Below are 26500 nucleotides of genomic sequence, written 5' to 3'. Positions count from 1 at the left end.
TTAGACATTTTTACCTCTAATTGGACATTTTTGTAAACATTGAGTTCGAGGCCCAAATTATGGCCCCACATTGAAAGTCGCCACCAGTCGCGAATGTCCAATTATTGGTCAAAATCGACTCCAATGCGACAATGAGTGGTGCCTCAGCACATCGCATTATAAGTAACTTACTGTACTTTTTATGCCAACATATCTCTTCGCTCCTAATTTCGGAGTGAAAATCATTCGCGACTAGTTGAGAGAATTGTTCTATTTATTATTATTGCTGAATAAGGGCCGGACTACGGGGTTTAAGCATTTAAATAATTGAATTCAATGATTCTCATTGATTTTTTCAAAATTTAGAACTGATTCTAGGCATGCTGATTTGAAAGAGGGCATTGCAATTTAAAATTGTTGTAGGTGGCGACACCATGAATAAAATTAAATAAATCATTCGTTTGGCATTTGACGTGACGGTGCTGGTGGAAGCATTGACTGCATGTGTGAATTGGTGGAGACGGAACGTAGACGTTCTTCTCCGTAACGTGCTATGTGAATCGCACATTAGTGTGTAGCATGCCTAGTTCTGGCAACACGAGCATCGTCAATTTAGCGATCAAGTGGGTGGGCTCATGCTCCGCCATCTCTTCAGCAGTCAGTCACCGCTCGGCTTCGGGCGGACGCTCATGGCCACACAATTAGTAGGCCCGAATGCAGTTCTAAAATTGTTGAAATTTGAATAAAATTCTTTTTAAATACTTTGAGCACGTAGCTCTCACCCTTACTTAACTATTTTTCCTTTTTTTCTAGTATTAACATTATCAATACTGTGACACCCTGTGTGCAATATATGTGTTTGACAGTTTGTCATTCAGGAGCCGTTGCGAGGAAAACGGAAAAACAGAAAAATTTATGCTTGTTATTCTTTCCAAGTTATTGTAATAAATGCTGTGTTGAAGTACAACTAACAATTGTATTTAGTTCATCGTACCGATAAGTTCACAACAAATACCTTAAAATCATTATCAAACACAATTTTCGTTCACGATTTCTTCACCACTTGCTGAAAATGTGTTAATCTATCATATAGAACACATATTTGATACAAAAAAAGTTATTTTTCGGGACGTGAATGTGACGTTGATGTTGTATGTGAATCGCACTTAACAGACATTGCGCTAACCGATCGGGTTCTGGAATAGTGGTTTTGGATTTATTGAATTATCACCATCATCAAAGATGCAGGGGTATTTTTTTATTCTTTAATCTTACAGGAGTCTAGGAATCAAATGAAAGCTAATTGATCAATTTATTTAGATCTGCTATAGAAGTTTTGATAAACAAAATAAAAGTTTTTCATTTCTTTTCCATATTTTTTGTTCACGACATCTACACAAATCAAGATAGAATATTCCAAAACTTGAGAATTGTAGCTTAAAATAATACACATTCCATTTTCGTGCATTGATTTTTAACAAAGTTACAACATTTCAAAATTTACTTAAAAATTTCGACTCAACACTCTGTTTCTTATTTTTTGGTCGATTGTATGTGGGCCTGAATTGCGAATACAGTACTGACGCCCCATGAACGTGCCCCGGCTAATCGCTTTTCTATCAGGGATTCGAAAATGATTTGACAAAAGAAAGAGACAACAACACTGGGAGAATGACAAGAAAGTGAAAACTCAGCTCGATTCGTGTAATTTCCAGTGAGTATTACGAGGAAGTGGTTGCAAATTGATTCGCGCGTGTACATTTTTTCACATTTCGTTTCGGTTTCCCGCTTTGTTTCGCTCGGTTTTTGTCGCAAACTATTCCCTGGAGTGTGCTGCGAAGAGTGACAATCGGAAAGACCGCCCTAATGAGGGCCAAGCGCGTGAAAAATACAGTCGAAAAGTTTCCTCCCTCGAGCAAAATTTTCTTCCTTCATCCCGTGCAAAAGAAGAGCGATCTTGACAGCAATAAGAAGAAGAGTCCAAACGTCATTCACGTACAGCATAGCTGGTGCTGCTGGCAAGCAAGAAGCGAATCGTTCGGTCCGCAATATTCGTCGCTATTTCTTGATATTATCAATCGCATCAAGTTGGTGGCAATAACCGAAGAGAGCTTCAACCGCGGAAGCGTTGGAAGCGCTCGTTAGCCCCATTTGGATGGAAGTATGAACCAAGAGCTTTGCTCATACGCCCTCACGCAGATCGCTTACCTCGTGTCGAACTTGAATAAGAAGAACTTTGCCTTGAGCGGCCGACAGTTAGGACAGGTGAGAAAAAAAGTGTAAAACAAGGCTAAATCGACATCATATCAACAATAATAGCCATAGTGCGTGTGCACGTTTTGTAATGTTCATCATCCATTACTAGTGGAGAGTGTCGAATCGAATGTCATCACAGAATAACATTAACCGAAATCATTCAGTTGAGGTCATTTTATAACAGTGTGTGACTAAAATCGGAAGGATTTCCTGTTGACGTTGGTAGTAGACTTTACTGGAGAAGCTCATCAATGCAAAAGGTTTGAAATTTATTTACAAATTCAATTTATACCATGAAACCATGTTTTTTTTCATATTTGAATTATGAAAATAACCATCACATCATGGTTGAAATGTTTACAATGCGAATGTTTATGTCAAATCTTTTGTTTTGTGTCCAGCAGTGTTGGCATTTTCGAACAAAATAAATAGTTTGTGCTAGCTGTCATTTCCATTTCCATTTGTTGAAATCAGCTGAACAGAGATGGCTTGCGTACTGTTTGTGTTCCTACTCTTTTTCTCCCACGGAAAGACAATCGTTCAAAAATAATGACTAGCGCATGATAGGTGCCGCCACCAACGCCGCTCCTGAGAGTAAACTTGGTCGGCCATGTTTGATCGGAAGTGAAAGAGAAGTGATCCTCTGCTGCTCTGCCACGGTCCGGTCGTGTTTCCAGTGAAATAGTGATAAAAATTTGTCTGCTAGCATTCGCCATGGGAAATCCTTCCGAAAAACCTCTGTGGGGTCATTTGTGACATTCGATATAGTGGTATTAAAAGTGAGAGACGGTGTGTGATAAAGAAAACTAAAATTTTTCTTTCGTTTTTTCCTCCTACATCGCCCAAAATTTTCCGGTCGAATGCGACTGGTTTTTGTGGCTTTATTCCTTTTTTATTTCCTGCATTTTGGTAACATCCCGTTTATTGCTGCTGCAGTTTGTGAAAGACTTTGGATTAGAAGCCGATCGTCATCTGCTGCGTTGTTTATTCTCTGCGATAGACTTTTCTTGTGCTGCAGCTGGAGACGCCACGACAGGACATTGCCGGAGCAGTAACACCAATAACAACAACTCGCCGCTGCAGTTCCGTCTTCTAACGGCGGAACTCATCGGATTGCTCAGCAAGCCGCAGCTTGTCGGGAATATCTGTTACGCGGTAGACAATCCGCTACCGCATCAAAGGGTAAGAAACATTCAATCTTTTTTTTGCTCTAGCATTCCAGGTGTAATTGTGTGCGTCTGACTTTTTCTTTACTCTTTTGTTCTTATTGTTTGCTTCTTCTCCCTTCGCGTTTTACTTGACTGGGCACATAACCTCAATGTTGTGCAAGTGTATCAAGCACTGTTGAAGTGCTGCCAGAAAGTACAGTGCATACATATGTTGTTGATAAATTTGTTGGGCGTACAAAATTTCAACATTGAGGCATACATGACATCGTGGTTTTCCAAAAAAAAAATATATGTTGAAGCCAAATGCATTCAAATTGCATGAAACTACTGTCATCTCAAATTTTTTTTGTCATCATCAAACCGCCTCTCTGGCACTTCGTTTTTTGTTGTTTTTTTTCGGAATACAAGGTGAAAGGTATGGTTTAGGGTACCAATGAAAATGGACATCTTGATTTTTCATACGGGACTTCAGGCGAAATGTTGATTTGCAAAAAAAAAACATTTTTCTCAAAAATTGACTTGACTTTCCAGAGAAACGACCGAGTGCCGAAAAGTCAGTTTTTGACAAAAAAATAGAGGTTACAGTAGATCTAGTTTCGTGCAATTTGAAGACATCTAGCATCAAACTATTTTTTTTCAAGAGCCCGATTTTAAAATTGAGTGGGTTATATCTATGATATAACCGCAAGGTTGACGTGGGACTACCGTTGCCTTAATAATAATTTGTTTGTATTGATTAAATTATTGATTGAATGAAACAATTTTCGAATTTAATTGAATTCAGCATATTTGCTTTGTGAGTAAAGAATTTGAACAAATACCATGTAACACCAATTCATGCATTGTAATAGATTACAGGGAAACTTCGATATAACGTACCCTCGTCAGAACGTACCCTCGATATAACGTCACTCGATATAACGTACATTTTACCTCGATATAACGTACACATTTCCAAAGTGTAAAGGAAGAAAATTTTCAATATTTTTTTTCTGATAGAACAATGAATTATCTGTATTGTGATGCTAAAACAAGTTTTGTACCTTCAATCAATCCCGAAATACAGCTGGTTTTGTAATTCCGGATTCTAAACGAATCATGCTTTAATCAACAGTACGAAGGGAAACATCATGAGAAAGGCTGGTTTCGTTTTCTGATTGAAGTTATTCATTAACTTTACTAAAACAGCAACTTAATAATGTATTATAGACTACGTTTGTGAGTACTTTATTATGCTTCGATATAACGTACAATTCGATACAACGTACAATTTTGAAAGTGAAATGTACGTTATATCGAAGTTTACCTGTATACTCTTTGTTACAAGTAATTACAAGTTACAAATTTGATTTGAAAACATACTTTCCAATGCAGTCTAGAATAATCGAGCCAAAGCGTTGTGTTTGTACACGCTTTTGTAGTCCATGTTAGACACACATTCCGATGTGAAAAAAAACATGCGGGTACAGAAGTACTTCCGGTTTGTACGGATCAACAACTTCAACTTCTACTTTTTATACTTAGAAGCTTTAAACATGAAAATTAATTCCCCACTAGTATCTGAAATAACGATTTTCCCAGGCTCTTCAGTTTTGTATTTGGAGAACTTAGGGTAAGACACACCGTGTCGGTAAAACGCACCACCATGAAAAATTTGCAGGATTTTTCTTGGTTTTTTTTTTCATATAAATACCATTCGATGGAATTTAGCACCGAAAGCTTCGCATATCTTCATGAAATCTATATTTATAAAAATATCGTGTCACGATGTTCGTGGTCGAACTCCTACGTTACGGCTCGAACGATTTTTAAGAAATTATACACAAAATATCCGGTGGGTATGAGAACAAGTCGTAAACTATATATGATACCACTAGAGTACCAATTATTGTACCGATTAGGGCCCTATACTGGAAGAGAAATATATCTGAATAATTTTTTCGTATTTTTTTTTCTTAAGTTCGTCTTCAAAAAACACATACAACTCCAAATATTTATCTCCATTTCCCCATATCCCCGTTTAACCGTTATTCGTTTTTTTCCAGACGACAATTTGCGCAATGTAATAAGCGCAAGTAATCTCAAAGCCAGGCGCATTGCCAGCGAACGGGAAGCCTTTTTTAATGAGCACAATGAATTATTGAAATCCTTCAAATATTATTTGCGTTTATTAGTACCAGGTATACATTGAGTCGCAATATGGACTGTTGGTTCAACTCAGGAACTGATCACAGAGAATATCCGGAACATGCTTGAAATATGTTTAGATGTGATCAATGAGCTTGTTGTCAGTTCTGATAAATGTCACATGCGGTACTTGGAAACAAGAAAGTAGAAATATTTTCCCAATTCTGGTTTCAAAAATTTTTAACTAACAACATAATATAAAATTTTATTTTTTGAGAGTCGGGAATTTCGTGAAATCATTGTGGGAAAAATGCGGAAATTCAAAAACCGAAATTGAGTGGCCACCCTGGATATAGTGTTGCTGTACGAATCTTTAACCCTTTCGCTACAAGCGTCGTCTATAGACAACAGAGTGATACTTCACATCGATCACACCAGCGCGGTATGCATACTTTTCGGCGCAGTGCTCCGTTTAGCAGTAGCACTCCGGCGGAGCACACTGCCGTAGTGAAAGGGTTAAACGCGTTTTTCTCGAAACCCTGGATTTTCAGCTGGTGGTATCGATATTTCAGGATCTACTCGTCCGATCCTTCAGAACCAATTTCACCAACAAGGTATCGATTGTCAGACACCATCTACGCATCCACCGTAATAATCATAATTCATACACTCAAAAAATGGGAAATACATCTTAAACAATAACCAAAATACCCGAACACCTCACTTTATTCATAACATCCGAAAAAAACCACGAAATTTTTTTTTAATTGTTTTTCGACCTTCCAGACAGGGGTCCCCTCTTAATCTACCTCTGCCTGTTTAGAATTTAGAATTAATGCGGAAGAAGGACCAGACGAGAACTCTCGTTATAAAAAGATCATAGATATTTTCGATTTACCATTTTAATCAATTGAATCTTAATACAATATTGGTCGCTACAAATGCTCCAGGGCGAAGTGCTTCCAACCGAATTGAACGTCGGATGGTTTCTCTTTCCCGGGAGTTAGCAGGTTCAATATTTCCTCATGATCATGATGAATCTCACTTGGATGAAAAACTCAAATCAGAAGACCCGGAACTGAGAACGAAATATTTTGAGTATGCAGGGGAATCGTTAGCTGATGTGTGTAACAACCTAGCGATCCCGTCAAAGCAGTATATATTGAGTCCGTAAACTCCCAAAACCGATGAGGAATTAGTCAGTCGAATGGTTTGCTCGTCACGTAGAGCATCCCAGTTAGAGATGTGCCATCCGCTCATGAGCTGTTCCGAAGAATCGACTCTTTGAAGTGAGTTGACGCGGAACAGCTCGCAAAAAAAATCAAACAGCTCTTCAGCTCACTTTGATGATGATGAAGGAGAGAAAAGAGCTGTAGAATTGAAGAGAGTGTGTGAGCTGTAAGATTCAAATGAACTGACCGTCTCTCGCTCTTCGTGTTAAGGCATCAGTTTAGTTTCATTTGTCCCTCGTCTTTTCAACTGTTATATTCGCGTTGACGGCATTGAGCTTTGTTTACCAGTTTAGGGGGCGCCAAAAATAATAATTGGCTCTCAGGCAGAATGAACACGTTTTTAAAATTCAAATTATTAATGAAAATTAACTTCTGTGTATCAAATGAGTATTCTATTTCAATGAAAAACACTTTGTTTGCAGGCGGTGCAAAAATCTCATAAGATTTTTTTTTTGAAGAAAACTTTCTATTGTAATGTAAAGCCTCAGTAAAAATGTCGGAAATGTTGTACTCGCCGAGTCTGTTGTAAATAATAGTCTGGAATACGTGTTTCAAGTAATTAATAATATGGTGTGAAAAATTTCATTTGAATTTTAACATTTTCAAACTGGCTTCGTGGCTATCGAGTTTGGGACCCAAATTGAAAGTCGGCACTGACAACTGAGCTGTCAGTTAAACGCCATATGGCTTGAAAGCACCAATCCCAACAGATGTGAGCATTCATTTTCCGTCTCTGTTCGAAATCGAATAAACTTGTCGATAGTCCTTCCGAAGTCACTACTTGCATATAAGGAACCCCCGTTTATTAGATACCGACCCGGGCAGCAACAAAAAAACATGTCTGATTTTTTTAGTTTGATATTTTCTATACTCAAGAGTTGGAATATTATGATTTTTTTCCAAATGATTAACTTGAACGGATTATGTTAGCGTTGTGTAACTCAAGGGTGGGGGGGGGGGTTTGTCTTGCGTTACTTATTGTTACGTAGGGGGCGATCCAAAAACCGCGTTTTTAGAGTTACGTTATTTGTGTACCACGCCTAACGGGAATCGAATCCGAACGCCCGGCATGATAATATGTGATGCTAACCACTCTGCCACGGGGAGTAGTGCGTGATTACCATCCACATCGAAAAATTATTTTGGTGAAATTTATTTGCAGATTTCATTGTGCCAACCCTGATTCAACAATACACTCTGTTGGGTTGCTGATCCAGAATGTTTTAGGAGGTAATTGAGAATACGCATTTGGGCAAATTTCATAAATGAAATAGCATAGCTTAGCTTGTTTAGGACAAAGAGCTCAAATTAAGAAAATCTCAATAACTCTGTAATAGTTAAGATTTGATCATACGCGTAAAATTCTTTTAGTCAATTATTAGAATCTGGGTCAGCTACCTAACACTCTGTAAATCAATTTTTATTTTAATATTCCTATATCCGTTTCATTTGGCTGTAATATGTCAGATAATTGGATACTTATCTTACTTTAGTATATGATATGAGTATATTCAAATATATACCATTGCTTCCAGAAGTGAATTTAAACGATTTTCAGTCATACAAATCCTTAGCAGTGAGAATGGAACATGAAATTGGATTTCCTCTTTTTCGATATTTTTATGTTTGTTGTAGTTTTTGATCAACCTATGTTCGATTCAATTCAAAGCTAGTCACCACTCTTTTATTGTTGAAATCGAACTCCTCTAGGTTATTGGAATCAAGTCCGAAATACACAGTTTATGGCCGACTAGCGTTCAAGTTCATTAATATTAGAAAACAATTCAGTCAAAATAATTTTTTCTTCATCCTTTCCGCCGATCCTTCAACAGACGTTAATACCATCAGCGAATCTCGCGACGCAGATTGCGAAAACTCTTGGGTGTACGCCGATCCAGGAAGCGGCGTTAGCGTTTGCACTGCTTCATTCGTCCCATTCGGAAACAGTTAAAAGTGCCGAAGACCTCGGACGTAGCTGTGTGGCTGGACTGATTCAGTTGTACGTTGATCAAGGTAAGATATAACAAAAAATCTAAATTACATACTTTAAGTTGAGGGTTCTATGCTAATTAGAATTATCGAGTTATTTACCTATATTTCGTAACAAACCTATTTGTTTCCACAATCTCATATAAAGTGAAACGCCGATTATTCGCGAGGGCCTCCCCACGGGATGGTTGAATCGCGAACGCAAATCGTTCGAAAACACGATCGTATTGTTGACGCAGGACTACGCTTTTTTGTTCAATTCGCTTGTTTATCTCTTCGGACATTATTTAGGAAATTTCATGAATAACTCATTGGAAGAAAGTTTCGGTGATCTCAAGTAGAACCGATGGTTGACAGGGTTTTGTAAAAGCAGTTGAAGTTGATTGATGAGTTTTTCTTGCTCCATGAGGATAATACACAAGATGACCAGTATCCTGAGTATGCATTGCAAAAGCTATCACTGCGATCTTTTTTTGCGGTTGACACGCACTTTTGGTCACAGGTAATTATATTCTGTTCCGTCAGCAACATTATGTTACATTTCCTAACCACTTCAATCTACCTGTGGCAACGCATAAAAACAACAGCAATGTGTGAGTGTGGTGTAAAAATACAGAAGCACTCTCTACTAGACGGCATAAATCGAACCGAACCGAAAAGTGGATGAAAAACTACTGCAACACCAAGTGCGATAAACTAGTTTCATTGCGTCACAATGCTCGACGTCATGTTGCGAAAGTGGTCAACACATACCTGAACTTTTTGTATAATTATATAAACAGTTGATGAGTCTTGGCCTAGGGGCACGGACGGGATCTTGACATAGGACTGTGATTGTGTGTAGTAATTGCATTTAAATTGTGTTTTTTCATTGTTTAACATCTGTATTTCGTTTACTGTATGAACTTGTATACTTTACGGGATAGATGAGATGACGCGGTAGAATCCGGAACCACATTCTGTTCAAAAAAGTACACAAAAAAACCATTAAAGCCATTACTACCCTTTTTTCTGTTTATTCAATTATGCAGAAGAAGACAAGGAGTCATCGTTTATCATTTTCAAACACAAATTTAAATAATACATAAATATAAACCTAGGTCGAATAAATCTATAACTACAGAAATGTATTATAGATAAAAATATATTTTTCTCCTTCGTTGCTACGTTGTCCGGAACACTGTTTGTAGGGGGTTGTAATAAATTTTTTAGCCAGGGCACCATGAGTGCCCTTTGATCTTATTGGGTTCTGCTTAACCCTCCTGTACTCGCGTGCAAAATCATAACACGTATACTCGCGCACGGTGTCACAGACCGATAATTGAACTTCTGTTGCCATTGTGTATTTTTCAGGCTTTATTGACATTTATTTGAAGAAGAGGGTATGATTGAATGAGAAAACTAGAAAAAATATGTTTTCTTCTTCTTTATTATGTTCTATTAGTCATCTAATTCAGCCTCCTTCAAAGTTGAGTATTTTTTGATTCAAATAACGAAATTCGAGTTTTTCACTGTTATTGATTAAAAGTATGCAACTAAATATAATTCATGGAAGTATAAAGAGCTATAAAATAACATAAAAACGTGCATGCATGCTCGAAACAAACCTATCTTTTACATTTCATGCAGTTGTTGCGTGTTTTTCGGGTCTTTTATCGAAGAGAAGAATGTATAACGACCTTCTAGATAATTACCAGATGATAAAGGTTCTGGAATATAACGTTTTCATATTTCCAATATTCTTTGTCTCTGTTTTCTTGGTAAACTAAGAATCAATGCCTTTTTTTAGATGGGGCATAAAAAGAGAAGGATAAGAGGATTTCTAGGAACTTCCTTTTCTTTTTCTTGTTTTTTTGTCGATATTGTCCATTATAAAAAAAATATCCCCGAAACTGTAACTGTTAAAAATTTCCATAAACTACCGATAAGTTTATAGTTTCTTCTTCTTCTTTTTGGCTTTAAGAGGGTTTAAACTTTTCAGTTCATTGGCCTCTATACGTTTATAGTTTATTGTTTACAATTCTTCCACGAGTGGAATTGTGTTTGTATATGTATGACCATTATATTTAGCGAATAACTATACGAAAGTCAAACATTTATATTTTGCTTTTGAATGTATGAATCTAACGACGAATATATCGACGAATAGTTTATATGTGGATCTGTTCGATCCAGTTACAAAAGGAACTGAAATCGAAAAAGAATAGTCAGATAATGATCTTATGCATTATATTATATTCAATAAATATTCCACGCTACTAACATTAATTTATACGTTTCATTCAACAATATTCTAGAATATCCCCTTTGTACCAACACATGTGATACGCTAAACGATGATGAATGACGAATAACGAAGCTAGAGAGAATCGCAAAGTCGTAGTGTTGACATTTTCTGAGAAATGAACGAATTATTGATTTCTCGGTCTGACAGACCAATGCGCGAGTATAGGAGTGTTAAGTATAGGAAAGGGAAAAGATATCGGGCAAGTACATTCGAGGAATCGAAGCGGGCTTCTTAGGAAGACATATATGGGGAACATAATATGAAGATCGCGACTACTCCAGCTATCATAATCTTATATGCGTGAGTATACTTTTTCGAACTTCTAAAACAGAAGTCAGTTAAATTCATTAATTACATGTGTTACATAACTAAATAACATGATCGATATAATGAAATCCTGGACCACAATTACATCAATTGTTAGTAGCCAAATCTACACATTAAAGACGTGAATTGAGTCCGAATTGATTGAACTTTGGGGATAATAGAGTAAAACTATCTTCCAGGATCATCCCTCCATTGATTCTGCCAACTTATAAATGCCTGTTTGTCTGAAAAAATTGAGAATAACTCGTGATTTGCATCGATTCACATTTTGGGTTAACGCCTAATTGTAGGCAAAAGATTGCTCGTTGCGTCGGGAAAGAAATCGAGTGGTTAGTACAATCGCTACGGTGCTCCCGTGGCCGAGTGGTTAGCGACCCACATTATCATGCCGGGGGTTCGGGTTCGATTCACGATCTGGACGGGAGATTTTTAGTCAAAGAAATTTCTTCCGACTTGCACTGAGGTCACGCGTATTTTAGAGCTTGCCACTCCAGAATACAAGGTGATTTTTCGGTTTTCAGAAAACTTGAATTTTGACACCTGCGACAAAAGTAAATGAAGTCCGAATGAGCTAATATTTTGCAGAGGGTATTTTATCGTGCAAATTAACATATCGCAGGGAGTTCCGTATGACAAATCGATATGACGATTTTTATCGGCACCCTAAACCATACGTTTTGCCTCGTATACCAATTTGAAGACATTTGGCATCAAAAAATTTGTTTTCGAAAACCCCGATTTCCTTTCTCCCACCTTGGGTGATTTTTCGGTTTTCCAAATACTCAAACTTTGACCGCTGTGCGACACTAGTAAATGAAGTCCGATTGAGATGATATTTTGCATAGGGTAGTTTTTCGTGGGAATCAATATTTTTAATTAAGTTCGGTTTGAAAATTCGAGGGTCACTTTTATCCCATACATCCATTGGCACTATATCTCCTATACATAAATCAAAGACATAGTCGTATGTCAAAAAATGTGAAAAGAATAATTTATACATCGTTTGTTATTTACCTTCCCACTTTCAGAATCATCCCAATCGCCGAACCAGGAGGGAAGCCTCAACGACGTCTCGCCCGAATTCCTGCAGCACATTCTCACACGCATCTCACACGGTAAACACTACGACTTTGGTCTGTCCGACGCGCTCCACAGCAAGTTCGTGCAGCAGCTGTGTCGGGACTTTCCACGGGATCGTGTTCCGCTGATTCTCGCCCCACTGTTGTACCCCGAGGACTCGGAGGTTTCCGCCCAGTCGGTGAAGCTTAACTCGCAGTCGCTGTTACGCTCCTCGATTATGGACACCGCATGGAGCAGTCTGGTGATGGAGGTCGGATACACTTTCACCGCTTCGCTGGAGGACTGCAAGAATCATCTGCTCAAAGTTGGTGGTCGGGAGATATCGGCCCAGGATGTGGCGAAGATTATATCGTCGATGTGTTTGACGCATGCTTCTCTGTCCGAGAGTAGCATCAATTTGCCGACGCCTAATAGCTTCTGGCCGCAAGGAAGTGATCCCGGAGGAAAGGGCAAAGATGGGGGGTCTAATGCTGAGAATAGCACCTGGAAACCGGAAATTTTTGTGCAGGCTTTGAAGGATGTTGTACCGAATCTGAACTGGAAGGATATTTGCCTGGCGCTTGACCATGGTGAATTTATGATCAAAGATCGTGCCGGTTTGTCGTTACTGTTGAGCACGGTGAAGATGGGCATACAAGCGAATGGTTTGGGGCAGAATTTCCCGGTCGAGTGTATTTACCAGCGATGGTCTAATTTCGAAGGTCATCTCTCGTTGATATCGATGATTGTGAAGAATCCGGATCTATACTCGTTTGCAGATCACATCTATACGAGTGTTTCGGTGGATCTGTTGAAGACTCCCCCGGAGACCGACAACAAAGAGATTGCTTCCTGGATGTCGCTGCATTTGGTCGATACTTTGTTGCATATTGCAGATAATGGATTGTACTCTCAAGTGATGGAAGTGTTCAAGATACCGATTCAGCTGTGCCCGGACATACTGTTTTTGGCATTGCTCCAAATTAACCCACCAGTGACAGTGATCCGACAGGATCTCTTCACCGCATTAGTTCCAATTTTTCTCGGTAATCATCCGAACTCAGGCACGATTCTACATCACGCGTGGAATAACACCAGTTTCAATCCATCTCTGAGACATATCATTCTGCACTCGATGAGTGATTGGTACATGCGCGGTGAGAATGATCAATCTCGACTCTCGCGAATCTTGGATGTTGCACAGGACCTTAAGGCGTTATCAAATTTGCTGAATGTCAGATCATTCGTTTTTATCATCGACCTAGCTTGCTTGGCTTCCCGCCGTGAATATCTCAAGCTAGAGAAATGGTTAGCGGATAAAATTCGTGAGCATGGAGAACCTTTCGTGAAAACAATTATGAAATTCTTGCAGCGCCGCTGTCCACAGCTTATGCCTGGCAAGTATACTGACGAGCAGCAGTTGCCGAAGTCGGCGCAGCTGCCGCCGGAGACTTTGACTACGATTTTCACCTGTTTACAGGCATGTATCGGAAATGTTAGTCCCGAAGTGGCGGAAGTTATTATGACCATTGGCCAGTATAATTTAATGGTGAACAACAAGAACAGAGCTCAGCAAACGCCCCAGCAGCAACAGCCTCCTCCACCGGGTGTCTTGAGGCCACATCGTGGCCTGGATACACCATTCAGTGCCTCCGGATTGGGAGGACCGATATTTCCACAATCTGTCGATACGCTGTCCGGCTTAGCAAGCAATATGGCTGGACTGAATATTCCCGGCCCAGGGAGCAGCTTTAACTTCGGAAATGCGATCAGTAGCTTGGTGACGACAACGCCAGCTTCGCCCTCGAGGTTATTGGCAGGAGGGCCCTCGAACAGCCCTTTCCCGTTGATGACGATACCTCCGACGGGATCTATCGGGAACGTCAATCGTTTACCGCAGACACAAGCGAATCTTAACAGCGATAAGCTGAACTTATCTAGCACGAGCCAATCGAGCTTTGCAGAGATAGGAGGACAACAGGTATCGAAGGAAGTGGAAGATGAAGCCAATAGCTACTTCCAGCGAATCTACAATCATCCGCCGCACAACAGCTTGACTATAGATGAAGTTCTCGACATGTTGCAGCGTTTCAAGGACTCGATAGTCCGTCGGGAATGTGACGTCTATCAGTGTATGCTTCGGAATCTGTTCGAGGAATACAAGTTCTTCCCACAATACCCGGATAAAGAGCTACAGATTACCGCTCAGCTCTTTGGTGGAATGGTTGAAAGGAACCTGGTCACAACCTACGTGGCTCTGGGATTGGCGCTGCGATGTGTGCTTGACGCACTGAAAAAACCGGAAGGCTCTAAAATGTATTATTTTGGAGTCACTGCACTGGATCGTTTCAAAAATAAGTTGCACCTGTATCCGAAATATTGTGAGTATGTTCATTCGATCGCACATTTCGATCAGTTCCCGCCTCATTTGATCGAGTATATTGAGTATGGGGCGCAAGGTCAAGAGCCTCCAAACAAGACACTGGGACCCGGTCCGTTACCCACGTCAATCACGCAAATGATTCCTGGGCCTGCGGTGGTTGCTGGTGGAAATCCATTATATCGCAGTAATTCTGTGCCTGGCACGAGCAATCTAAGCTCTTCTACATCGGCCCCAGCGGCTAGCAAAGCCAATTTAGGGCAAATGAGCGCGCCCTCATCTGGACCTCCGCCCCGTGTAAAGTCGATTGCTAATGCGACTAATATCGACACGTTGCTGGTAGCTACCCAAGACCGAGAGGAAAAACTTATAACACCTCCCGATTCGATGCAGGATAAAACGGCTTTCATCTTCAACAATCTCAGCCAGCTGAACCTCCAACAGAAGTGTGAAGAGATAAAGGAGATCATCCAAAAGGACTATCATTCTTGGTTGGCACAGTATTTGGTACTTAAGCGTGCCTCCATCGAGGTTAATTTCCACGCACTCTATTCGAACTTTTTAGATGCGCTGAAGATCCCGGAGATCAACAGACTGGTAACGAAGGAGACCTTCCGGAACATCAAGGTTTTGCTCAGATCGGATAAAGGTATTGCCAACTTTTCCGACAGAAGTCTGCTGAAAAATCTGGGACACTGGCTGGGAATGATGACATTGGGAAGAAACATACCTATTCTGCATCTGGACATCGACATCAAGTCACTACTCGTAGAGGCGTACAACAAAGGACAACAAGAACTGTTGTACGTAGTCCCATTTGTAGCTAAGGTGCTGGAGTCTTGTGCTAAAAGTAAAGTATTCAAACCACCCAACCCATGGACGATGGCGATTATGAATGTGCTGGCGGAGTTGCACCAAGAACCGGAGTTGAAGTTGAATTTGAAGTTTGAGATTGAAGTGCTTTGCAAGAACTTGAACATTGATGTCGCGGATCTTAAACCGGCGGTTTACCTAAAGGATCCCGAGCGTTCACAGATAATCGAGTATCAACTTTCGCAACCAAAGCCCAGCAAGGAGATGCAACCCATGGCTGCAATGCAGGTGGCCGAAGAAATGAGCGTTGCTGGACCATCGAGTTCACCGGCGATTCCCGCTATGGACCCTTCGCTGGCCGTTACAGGCCCCCCGGAGCCACGCTTCCATTACTCCGACATCAATATAGCGACCTTTGCCTCGATCAATCAACACGTCACCTTTTCACCGAACATTACGCTGTTGCATACCCATCCCCATCTGAAGCAGATAATCAAAACGGCTCTGGAACGAACGATCACCGACTGGATTACACCCGTGGTGGAACGTTCCGTGAAGATCGCAGCCAAAACGTGTGAGCAAATCATACGAAAGGATTTCGCGCTCGATTCGGATGAGCAGCGGATGCGGACGGCTTCTCATAATTTGGCCCGCAATCTGGCCGCTGGTATGGCCATGATTACGTGTCGGGATCAGTTGATGCAAAACATACAGACCAACATAAAGACGGCTTTCATGACCACACTTAGCCCGACACAGAAGGATGTCGCCGAGGCGGCGGCGAGTCAGTTGGCTGCGGATAACATGGAATTGGTGTCGGCTTTCATCCAGAAGACCGCCATTGAGAAAGTTGTCCCGGAAATGGATAAGCTGTTGAATACCGATTACGAACTGCGAAAGATTGCCCGCCAGGAAGGACGGCGCTACTGTGATGCGAGTGTGTTGACCTATCAGGCGGAACGAATGCCGGAAAGAATCCGACTGAGTGTGGGTGGTGTTTCGCCCAGTCAACTGGCTGTTTACGAGGAATTTGCCCGGAATATTCCTGGCTTCCAGCCAATCAACGAACGAGATAACGCTCTTTTCGCACCCAAATCAGTGAGTTATGCGTGACGTTGGCATTATGGTTATGAAATATTAAATGATTTTTTTTGTAGGAGACGTTGCCTGCTGCACAGTTCCCAGCAGTATCAGCAGCCCCAGATGATATTGGTGTCCTGTACGATGAGCTAGCTAACAAGATGGATGCTTTCCTCAACAATGCCGTTAGCATACCACAGTTACAGGTTAGTTATTGGAACATTAATTTATGCTTGCATTCAGAGCTGGACAATTTCGAAACTCAAAAATGAAAATGATTTTGTTTCTTTCTCTTCAATCAGAATCATTTTCGGTTGTGAGTATTCTCTACTCACGCTGAAACATCGGTTTATCAATTTCGTTCTTTTCAACTGTCCTTGTTCTGTTCTGTTCTTGTATATTTTAAGAGACTTTTACCCGAAAGTCATTCGTCCTTGGTTCTTTTCTGCGCTCGTTTCATTTGAATTTGAAAGTAAACGTTTTCACTTAAAGAAGTTTCATTCGATTTCATTTCTCCTAACTGGGTTTTCCCGGACCGGCTTTCACAACAAGTGGAATTATATGAGGGCATCTGATCCAGTCCATGAGGTTATGCACCAAATAACCAAATTTTAGATCAAGTCTTAGGAGGAAATTTGTAACGTTATCTGAAAAAACACTACACTCATACCTCGCTATACGGTCGCTCATTATGCGGCTTTTCGTTGAACAAGCTTGGAACCGATCCGATAGAGTTTCTATGAATTTGTATTTGAATAATTAATTCGTTATACGGCTTTTTTCTTAGCGGCCCAGGAACGGATCTAGGCCGTTAAGCGAGGTATGAGTGTAGTTATAATATGATTTCTTTGAAACGAATTTAATTTTTATGTGCCAATCTTTGTAAGAGGCGTGTTTGGAAAACTACATGATTATATTTAAAATATTTTAAGTTTTCTCTATTTTTATGCTTCTTGAGATATCTTTACACTTACTTAACCAAACTTTAATGTCTTCAGTTGAAGGAATAATGAAACACTTGTTCGACGAGCAGCAGAGCAGTCTTTAAAAAAAAGATCGGCCTTGACGAATCGATTTTTAAAGTGGCGTAGCGATCGATTCACTGATTAAATCGCTCTCAGAGAATCGATTTTTGCCAAATTGATCTTTGAAAAATCGAAAGTCTTTTGCAATTAATTTTTGCATTCATTCACAGCGATGGGCACTAGAAAAATCCACCCCCATTTGAAATCCAAGTGTTCCAATATTATTTTTTTTAACTTTTCGGTATTCCTTTTTGCAGTATCGTTGATTTATTTTTTAGAATAACAAAACATGATTTTTTTTTCATAAATGGGTCTTTTAGGGTATGACATAAAAAAATCACTTGTGTAAATTTGTTTTACCGTGTTTTGTTCATCGATTGACAGCTGGCTGTTTGCATCTGACTCAAATATAATTATCGTAGCTGTTTAGTAAACTTTTGATGCGTAGTGATGTATTTTTGACGCTGAAGAAGCTTCCGGAAAATGGGTGGAAATTTGGTTGTGCGTGACTTCCAGCGTAAAGAGTTTCAACGAAACATATCTGGGAAGCATGGGGTAAGCCGTGGTGCGGTACAGCTTGTCATTCGGAGGCATCAGATGCTCGGTATCCGATCCACCGGGAAGAGGACAAAAACGTAAGATTGATGCAAGGAAGGACACGCTAATCATCCGGGATGTAGAGAAAAACTCACGAACGACCATTCGGGCGATTAAAGAAAGGTTGAATTTGGATCTTTTCAAACGCACCATTCGACGACGCTTAGTGGAACGGGTCCTGAAAAGCTACTTCGCCAAAACGCGACCGATGATCAGCAACACAAAAAAAATACCTCAGTTTACGAAGGACCATGTTAATAAGCCGCGTTATTTGGTCGGACAAGTCCAAGTTCGAGCTGTTTAACAAGAAAAGGCGACTCTGAGAGTGGCGGAAGAGCAACGGGGGTCTCCAGGACTGGCATCTATAATCGCATATGAAGCACGGTAGCATTCACTGATGTGGGGCTGTTTCTCGTGGGCTGGGGTGGGAAATTCAGCGCAGGTCAACGGTATTATGACTGCCGATGGTTGTGCGTGAACCTGGAAGAATCCAGACTGAAAATGGGACTACACCTTCCAGCAACAAAAGAACCCGAAGCATACTGTATACTGGAAACAGCAGCATTCTTCCGATCGACCCGGATCAAATCAATATTGTACAAAAGTACCCGCACCATGCATCTCTTGCAACGCTCATTTTCTCAGGCTCATTAGTTTTGATATCTGTGTTAGGGAGATACATTCCGGTCGGCAGAAATGCGAGTAGAAAAGTACCCACACCTTGCATCAAACCTCTTGCGGACAAAGGTACAGCAGCAGCCCCAAAGCTTAGGCGCTACGCTGGATCCACCCTCCCTAGGGCAGGATGGGGTGCTGGGTTTGGACTTACCTGTGCTGGATAACGAGCCAGACCCAGATTTAGATGCGGCGGGTGCCGCAGTTGGTGTGGGTTTCCCAGCTATCGATCGCGTGGTAGACCTCTTCTTTGCAGAATGTACTTTGGGGGGAGTGGGATTTCGAGAATTTGAGGCGAGACCTGCACCTGACCTCTTGCCCAAACTAGTAGTTCCCCTTTGGGGGTGCTACCACCCTCAGACAATTTGCTAGTTAGTTCGTTAACGATCTTTTCCAGCTCTGAGATTCTCTTCTTTAATTCCCCGATAAGAGCCTTATTGGGAGAAGGGCGCGTTGGTGCGCTATTGATACTAACTCTCTCAGGAGTAGCACTTGGCGCAGAGTCGATTAACGCTGAGGACTTTAAAACGGCGCATACGAAGTGCCAAACGAGTTTCCTTGCTTCCGTAAAAGACAACAATGTAACACAACAATGACCATATCAACATATCAACTCTCCTCTATCCGGTCAAATTGTACAATGGAACAGAAGGGATACTCTTACGTCCAATTGGCTACAGTGTAACTCACCATATGTATAGATACGATGAACATATAAAATGTACACAATACTTTGAATATTAAATTTGTAACCATTTTTGCATTGATTTTTGGAAAAAAAAGAAAAAAAACTTACCGTTACTCCTATTACAATGCGGTGAAATTCATGTTTAATACACTTAATTGATTCTATAACGCGACAACGCTTTGTAGAACCTTTGTAGAATGTTTATATTTGCAAGGTTCGTGCGAGTTTTTTTCTGAAAAGGTGTATACACCGGAATCTACGTTCACCTTTCGTCTGCAAATCATAAGACAAATATTTTAAACCAACTGGAAATACTTAAATCAGTTTTCTTTCGTTTTCGTGTATGAACAACATGATTTCCAAAGGCAACAAGGTCAAAGTAAAATTGAGAAAATTTCCTACAAGAATCATTGGGTGGAATATATCCAATACTTTTGTGACGTGACAGTACCTGACTTTTTGCTGTTTCCGACTCTTGAACATTAATGCTGTGAATCAGAACGTTGTCAACTCACGTTGGATTGAGTCATATTAGGCTTACAACCAGCGCCATAGCCTGGTTACGCCTGCTGACATATTGCACATCCTTTCATATTGTCATTCTCATTAGTTTCAGTGAATACGGTTTGAACTCAAACGAAATTTTCATTTGAATATAAAACACTTTCATTCGATGTAAGACACTTTCTCTTTCATTTGACGATTTGATAACTCCGCTTCAGTTTGGAGAATGATCAGATTAACGTGGGACGAAACGAGACTGTTCAGAGATGAAGTGATATTATCTTTATTGAGCGTGAAGAAATCATAGCATTATTTTTATCCTGCATGAATTCGCAGCAAATTGAAAGGCGATAGACTCATTAATGAGTGAGGACGTGTGAGTTGAAGCGAAATTGTAAGGCCTTGCTTGCATGATGCGATTTTTTTTCTCAGACTCAATTACCATTATGCGATGATATGTATCATTTTTACAGGTTCACGTTAACAACATGCACACACTGCTTGAGTGCCTTGTTCTTGCGCGTCGTACACGGGATAATTTGACGGCCTGCAACCTGCTGAACAAAGCTGTCGAGGGCATAATGGAGGGGATTATGAATATTACCGACCACCTGGAACAGATGAAACTGTATCGCGACATTCATCTGCGGGTGATGCGTTTACTTCAGGACCCGCGTGCTTTTGGACCACTGTGGACAAACAAAGCTATCACACGATGCATGCTCGAGTGTCGAGAGGAGATCCGTTACAACGTTGAAGCGGTTGATCTGCTGATTTCATCGAATTTTGTTAACATGCCTCAGTACGATATGATGCTGATGCAATTGATGGACAATGGAAACAATTATGTGGCGGTGGTGTTTGCCATGCAACTGGTGCAAACATATTTCATCGACGAGCGCCCCAATCCTGTAATCACCGAGGGCGATCTTTTGAACACAATCGAAATACTCGCAAGACTAGCGGCTCATCCACGCGCTCCCGAAGGACTTGCCCATCTGATTGAAATGTTACGTTCGAACCACGACCCCAACACATTCCTAGTGGATCGGGCGCTCGCAGGACCAACGTCTTACATTCATTCGGGCATTATTCAGGCAAGAGTATGTATTAATAGTTGAAAGAATTTGTGACATTGAATAATCGTTGAAAACTTCCAGGCTACCGATATTGAAGATCCACCCGGATTTGCTGAACGAACGGAGTTTCTGCTCAAGGATTGGATCGCTATCTATCACACCCATACAGTGGGACGGGATCCTCTCAAAGCCTTCAGTATATTTGTCAATAAGATGAACGTTTACGGTATATTGAAGGGTGACGAACCACTGACTAGATTTTTTCGACATGCAACTCAATGCTGTATTGATTTGACCTATCGCAATTTGAGCGACTCCGCGTCGAAGAACAAAATTTTCCAGTGGATTGATGCGTATGTACGCCTGATTGCGATGCTTGTGAAGCACTCCGGAGAAACTGGAAACTCAAGCACTAAACTGAATTTGCTTAACAAGGTTTGTACAGTTTTTTTTTCGTTTTTAATTCTCTGAATTTATCCCGTGGTTCTTATTTCGGATACATTTCAGGTTCTCGGCATTGTTGTAGGCATATTGCTGCAAGACCAAGACTTGCACGGTACCGGTTTCCAGCAGTTGGGCTACCACCGTATTTTCATCATGCTGTTCCTCGAACTGAGCACACACGATCCTGTGCTGGAGAATATTAGTGTCAGTGTGATTACAGCTTTCTGCCACACGTTCCACATTCTGAGACCTTCACTGGCGCCTGGATTCTGCTACTCCTGGTTAGAGCTTATTTCAAATCGCGTTTTCCTCGGTCGCATTCTTGCGTCTATGCCACAGCAAAAAGGCTGGTCCATGTATTCGCAGCTGCTGATTGATTTGTTCAAATACTTGGCTCCTTTCCTTCGCAACGCCGAATTGGCCAAACCGGTGCAACATCTGTACAAGGGAACGTTACGTGTACTGTTGGTGCTGCTGCATGATTTCCCCGAATTTTTGTGTGACTATCATTTCGGTTTCTGCGATGTCATCCCACCGAACTGCATCCAAATGCGGAACCTAATACTTTCGGCGTATCCAAGGAATATGCGGCTACCGGATCCGTTCACTCCGAATCTGAAGGTAGCAGCAAATGTAAATTATCTGTGATTTTGTTTTGTTTTGCTATAAGGATTCTTCCATTCAGGTGGACATGTTGAATGATATTGGAGGAGCACCACGCATTTTCACGAATTATGCTGCAGCGATTACTCCAGCCAGTTTCAAAAAGGATCTGGATTCATATCTTAAGGCTCGTTCACCGGTGACATTCCTGTCGGAGCTACGCAGCAGTCTGCAGATTTCAAATGAACCGGGCTCCCGGTATAACATCCCGCTGATGAACGCTCTAGTGCTATACGTTGGCACCCAGGCAATAGCCCATATAAGGTAATTCTGCGGCTGAATATTAACTTTCCTCAGTATGTGTGTACAATAACTGTCATTTTGTTTGCAGATCGAAAAATTTGGGTCCCACGATGGCGACCATCGTGCACAGTGCACATATGGATATTTTCCAAAATCTAGCAGTAGATCTGGACAACGAGGGACGGTATTTGTTCTTGAATGCGATTGCCAATCAATTGCGGTATCCGAACAGTCACACGCACTACTTCAGCTGTGCGATTCTGTATCTGTTCGTTGAAGCTAATTCGGAAGCTATACAGGTAAATTCAAAACCTCATCATTCTTACAGTACTGGAAGAAATAATGTGCTCATCCCTAATCATCAATGTTTCAAAACTTTTTCAAACACATTCTTACAGTACTAGAAGAAATAACGCGCTCATCCCTAATCATCAATGTTTCGAAACTTTTTCAAAAGATTAAAGTAGACAACTTTCTTCAGTCTTCAGTTGAGTAATAAACCCTTTGCGGTCATTTGTCTACTCTCAGCCACCACAGCAAGGAATCATACTAAATACTTAACTGAACTATGTATTAGTTTACACTTCCTTCTAAACGAATTGTAATGTCTAGTAACCTTGTTCACGGGCTTTCTGTGAATAATAGTAAACAATAGATATCCGTACAAAATATTATTAGCGTAGAAAGATGATAGGACTTCTTTCAAGGCAAATCAATTCCGACCGCGAAGGGTTTATGATTAACTTTCCTGAGACGAATTAGCCCACGAGGCTGAAATCCTCAAAATAAAGAACAAAAAAAGGGCTGGCTGTGACGAAACTGTCATGACTATAGAATAAGGTATGGCGACGGCGCCCACGAAAAAATGGTGTAGGTGTAGCTATTCGGGTTCTGCATAGAGTTCGGCCTAGTTGAGTGCCCCTGTGTCCATTCGCTGAAAAGAGAGTTCACAGAATCCGGAGGCTTCGATGTCTGTTGGATACATGGTTCGTGGTGAATCTTATAAATATCTCGAATTCCGTCAGCTCAACGGGAATAACACTCCGATATCAAGACGGAGTTGGAAAACAAATTCTTGAGTAGAGTTAGCTGTGTCCTGAAAACTTTCCCATATGCGGGAAATAAGCTACACGCGTTCAACATATCCGCGGTTCTCCTGCTAACCTTCAGATTTGGTGTAGTCGAATGGAGCAAAGCTAACCTAGGAGATGTTCACCACGATTCTACATTTTGAACGTCTCGAAATATTTCGATCGGCTCGATAAAATTCCATTCTGTATTCCGTTCCAGTTGTTTTTGCATTCCGTTCGATCTGTTTCTCTTCGAACATTAAATGGGCAAAACGTTCGAAATAGGGAATGCGGAATTATAACTTGAACGAAATATAGGTTTTGAACGAAATGCAAATCTGGCGGAATACAGAATAGGGGTAATTCAGAGGGGGATGAGGAAAAGCTTCTCTGAATGAGCTGGAATGCACCATCTTTAATCGACACCGGAGAGACTGGCTATACAATGCAAAGAAGGGGGATTTGGAATCTTCGACATCAGGGCTTGCCAATTTCGAAACTAAAAGATGAAAAGGGCTTTTTAACTTCTTCCTTTCTCTTCAGCCAGAGTCATTTTCGATTGAGGAAGATTCTCTACGCATACAAAAACATAAATTTTTCGATTTCGTTTTCTGTCGTTTTCTTTGAATTTGAAAGCAGACGCTTTTACTTGACGATTGAAATTGCTCGAATAGACTATATTCATTATCATTCGAATGGGTTATATATCAGGTTCACATGTGAAAAGTCGATCGCTGCTTTCAATTGAGAGTTTCATTCGATTTCATTTCTCCAAACTGGATTTTCCTGGGACCGTATCCCAAGAAAAAGTAAAATTAAAAGAGGCATATGATGGCAAATATAGTCACACAACCAGCGTCTATGTGCACGTTCTTTCAGATTCTCATTTTCATTAGTTTCAGTGAAAACGGTTTGAGCCACAACGAAATTTTCATTCGAAATAATAAACTTTCATTGTATATGAGAACCTTTCATTTTCATTTGAAATGTCTGGGTCGACATTTTTGTTGTTGTGTTGTGCGCGAATAGTTCGCAGAACGCGCCGAAAAAAGCGCTGTATAGGGAAGCCTGTGCCGCTAATAGAAAATACAGTGCTCTGCATTTGGCGCAATCAAAGTGTCAGCTCAACTGCAATCTGCAGACAGTGGAGGAGAAGATTTCAGTTTAGAAGCAGAAGGTATGGTGCCCATTCTTATCAACCGGAGCAGTCATACGTTTGCATCCAATCTGGGGCTAACAAGAGGTGAACTCTCCTCAGTCTGGCATCAAGACGTTGATGATAACGTGTGTATTAAAAAAAAAAAAGACAAAAATTGCCTATTTTTCATGGGTTTACCTTCAAACGCACTGACGAAACTACCCATGCAGCATCAATCATAGTAACCCATGAGTCAGCAGAAAAAAACGGCTCTATCAGTCGAACTCTAACCGTGGCAGGCACTTCGTTGTATCGTTCATCAAGAAATACCATAAGGGCGAAGACGCGGTGTTCTGGTCGGATCTGGCATCGGCCTACTACTCGAAGCGATCTTTAGAGGAGATGGAGCGGCTGAATATCGATGTAGTAACCAAGTCGGCGAATCCGACTTGCATGTTTTCGTCCGCCATGGCGAATGTTCCGGTTAACTGCCGTAAGGCGTAGAATTATTAATGATTATTAATGATGAGCCTAAATGCTTAATCATAGACAGAGACAAATTCCTAAACCTCTTCTTGACGACTAAGAATATTTTATCGGCCTGCCATGCTTCTAACTGCGTCATACAATTTGTCAAAATTATACAATCTCCGTTTTTCTTCATTACAGGAACAAATCACCCGTGTTCTGTTGGAGCGACTGATTGTTAATCGTCCGCACCCGTGGGGCTTATTAATCACCTTCATCGAGTTGATCAAGAATCCAGCGTATAAATTTTGGGACCATGACTTCGTTCACTGCGCGCCAGAAATCGAGAAGTAAGTAATCTACTGATTTTTGCTGTTTTGTTGGCACCATTTCGTACTCATAAAAATTGTCCTTTTATTCCTTCCTATAGGTTGTTCGAATCGGTTGCCAACTCGTGTATGGTGGTCAAATCCAAGAGTCAGCAGATGCCGAACGTTGAGTCGGAAATTGCAGAGTGCAATTAGAATGGGCGGTTTGTTCGGTTCCCAAGTGCAATCGCATCGCAGAAGGGCTATCGCTAGTTCTTACGATAAGAAGAAAAGGGGTAGCGGACATGAATTCAACTGTAAAGAGATATATTGTTAGTAGCATATCGTTTAGTAGTGAGTGTTATAACACGTTTAGAGATAGTCCAGTTTTATTTTAATATTTCTGGAATGTGACACACGGAACTGATTGAAACAAGGTTTATTTTTAATGAGTTAAAATGTAATTCTCATGCTCTCACGTTTGATTTTAATTTACAACACTTATCCCTATCATCACCATTATAATACTGTAAATAGCATCAGTTGTAATACTGTTTCAAAATAACCAATCGGCGATAATCAAACCTGTATTATACAAAAAATCACCATTAGTTCACGCTATCAAATAAATCTACACCAGGTGGTCCAATACATGTTATGCATACATTAAAAAATAAACATTATAAGCGTGTGTAGAAAGTACGATTCATTTGTTGATGAAATGCGCGCTGAGCGTCCGGAGAAGTATCTCGTTCGTAGGGATGAACGTCCCTGAATTATGTTAGTATAACTGGAAACCCAAAATAATGGTGTCTTATGGTTAAGCGTTAGTAGATGTATGTTATGATCGCTCAGTATATTCTAGATTCGTGAATAAAATATTATACACTTCATGTAAAA

The 26500-nt window shown here is 40.7% G+C and overlaps 1 protein-coding gene across 1 annotated transcript; it reads left to right on the top strand.

The window, feature by feature from the left end:
• Window positions 1–1682: 1682 nt before the first annotated feature.
• Window positions 1683–26500, top strand: LOC129775846 (CCR4-NOT transcription complex subunit 1). The gene is made up of 12 exons (XM_055780992.1): window positions 1683–2244; window positions 3172–3417; window positions 8596–8776; window positions 12395–16716; window positions 16776–16904; window positions 20661–21290; window positions 21348–21701; window positions 21774–22331; window positions 22396–22637; window positions 22705–22915; window positions 25494–25642; window positions 25723–26500. Exons 1-12 carry the CDS (start codon window positions 2143–2145, stop codon window positions 25814–25816), a joined length of 7218 nt encoding a protein of 2405 aa, XP_055636967.1. The 5' UTR covers window positions 1683–2142; the 3' UTR covers window positions 25817–26500.

This window comes from Toxorhynchites rutilus, chromosome 3 (assembly GCF_029784135.1).
Source record: "Toxorhynchites rutilus septentrionalis strain SRP chromosome 3, ASM2978413v1, whole genome shotgun sequence".
NCBI classification, from domain to species: domain Eukaryota; kingdom Metazoa; phylum Arthropoda; class Insecta; order Diptera; family Culicidae; genus Toxorhynchites; species Toxorhynchites rutilus.
The sequence above is the reverse complement of the archived record's forward strand: the minus strand, read 5'-3'. Positions and strand labels throughout refer to the sequence as shown.

Coding starts and splice junctions, on each gene's coding strand:
- LOC129775846 (XM_055780992.1), top strand. CDS start 2,143: ATGAACCAAGAGCTTTGCTCATACGCCCTCACGCAGATCGCTTACCTC. Junction 21,702..21,773: donor AACTGAATTTGCTTAACAAG/GTTTGTACAGTT, acceptor GATACATTTCAG/GTTCTCGGCATTGTTGTAGG. Junction 22,332..22,395: donor CGTTCACTCCGAATCTGAAG/GTAGCAGCAAAT, acceptor TCTTCCATTCAG/GTGGACATGTTGAATGATAT.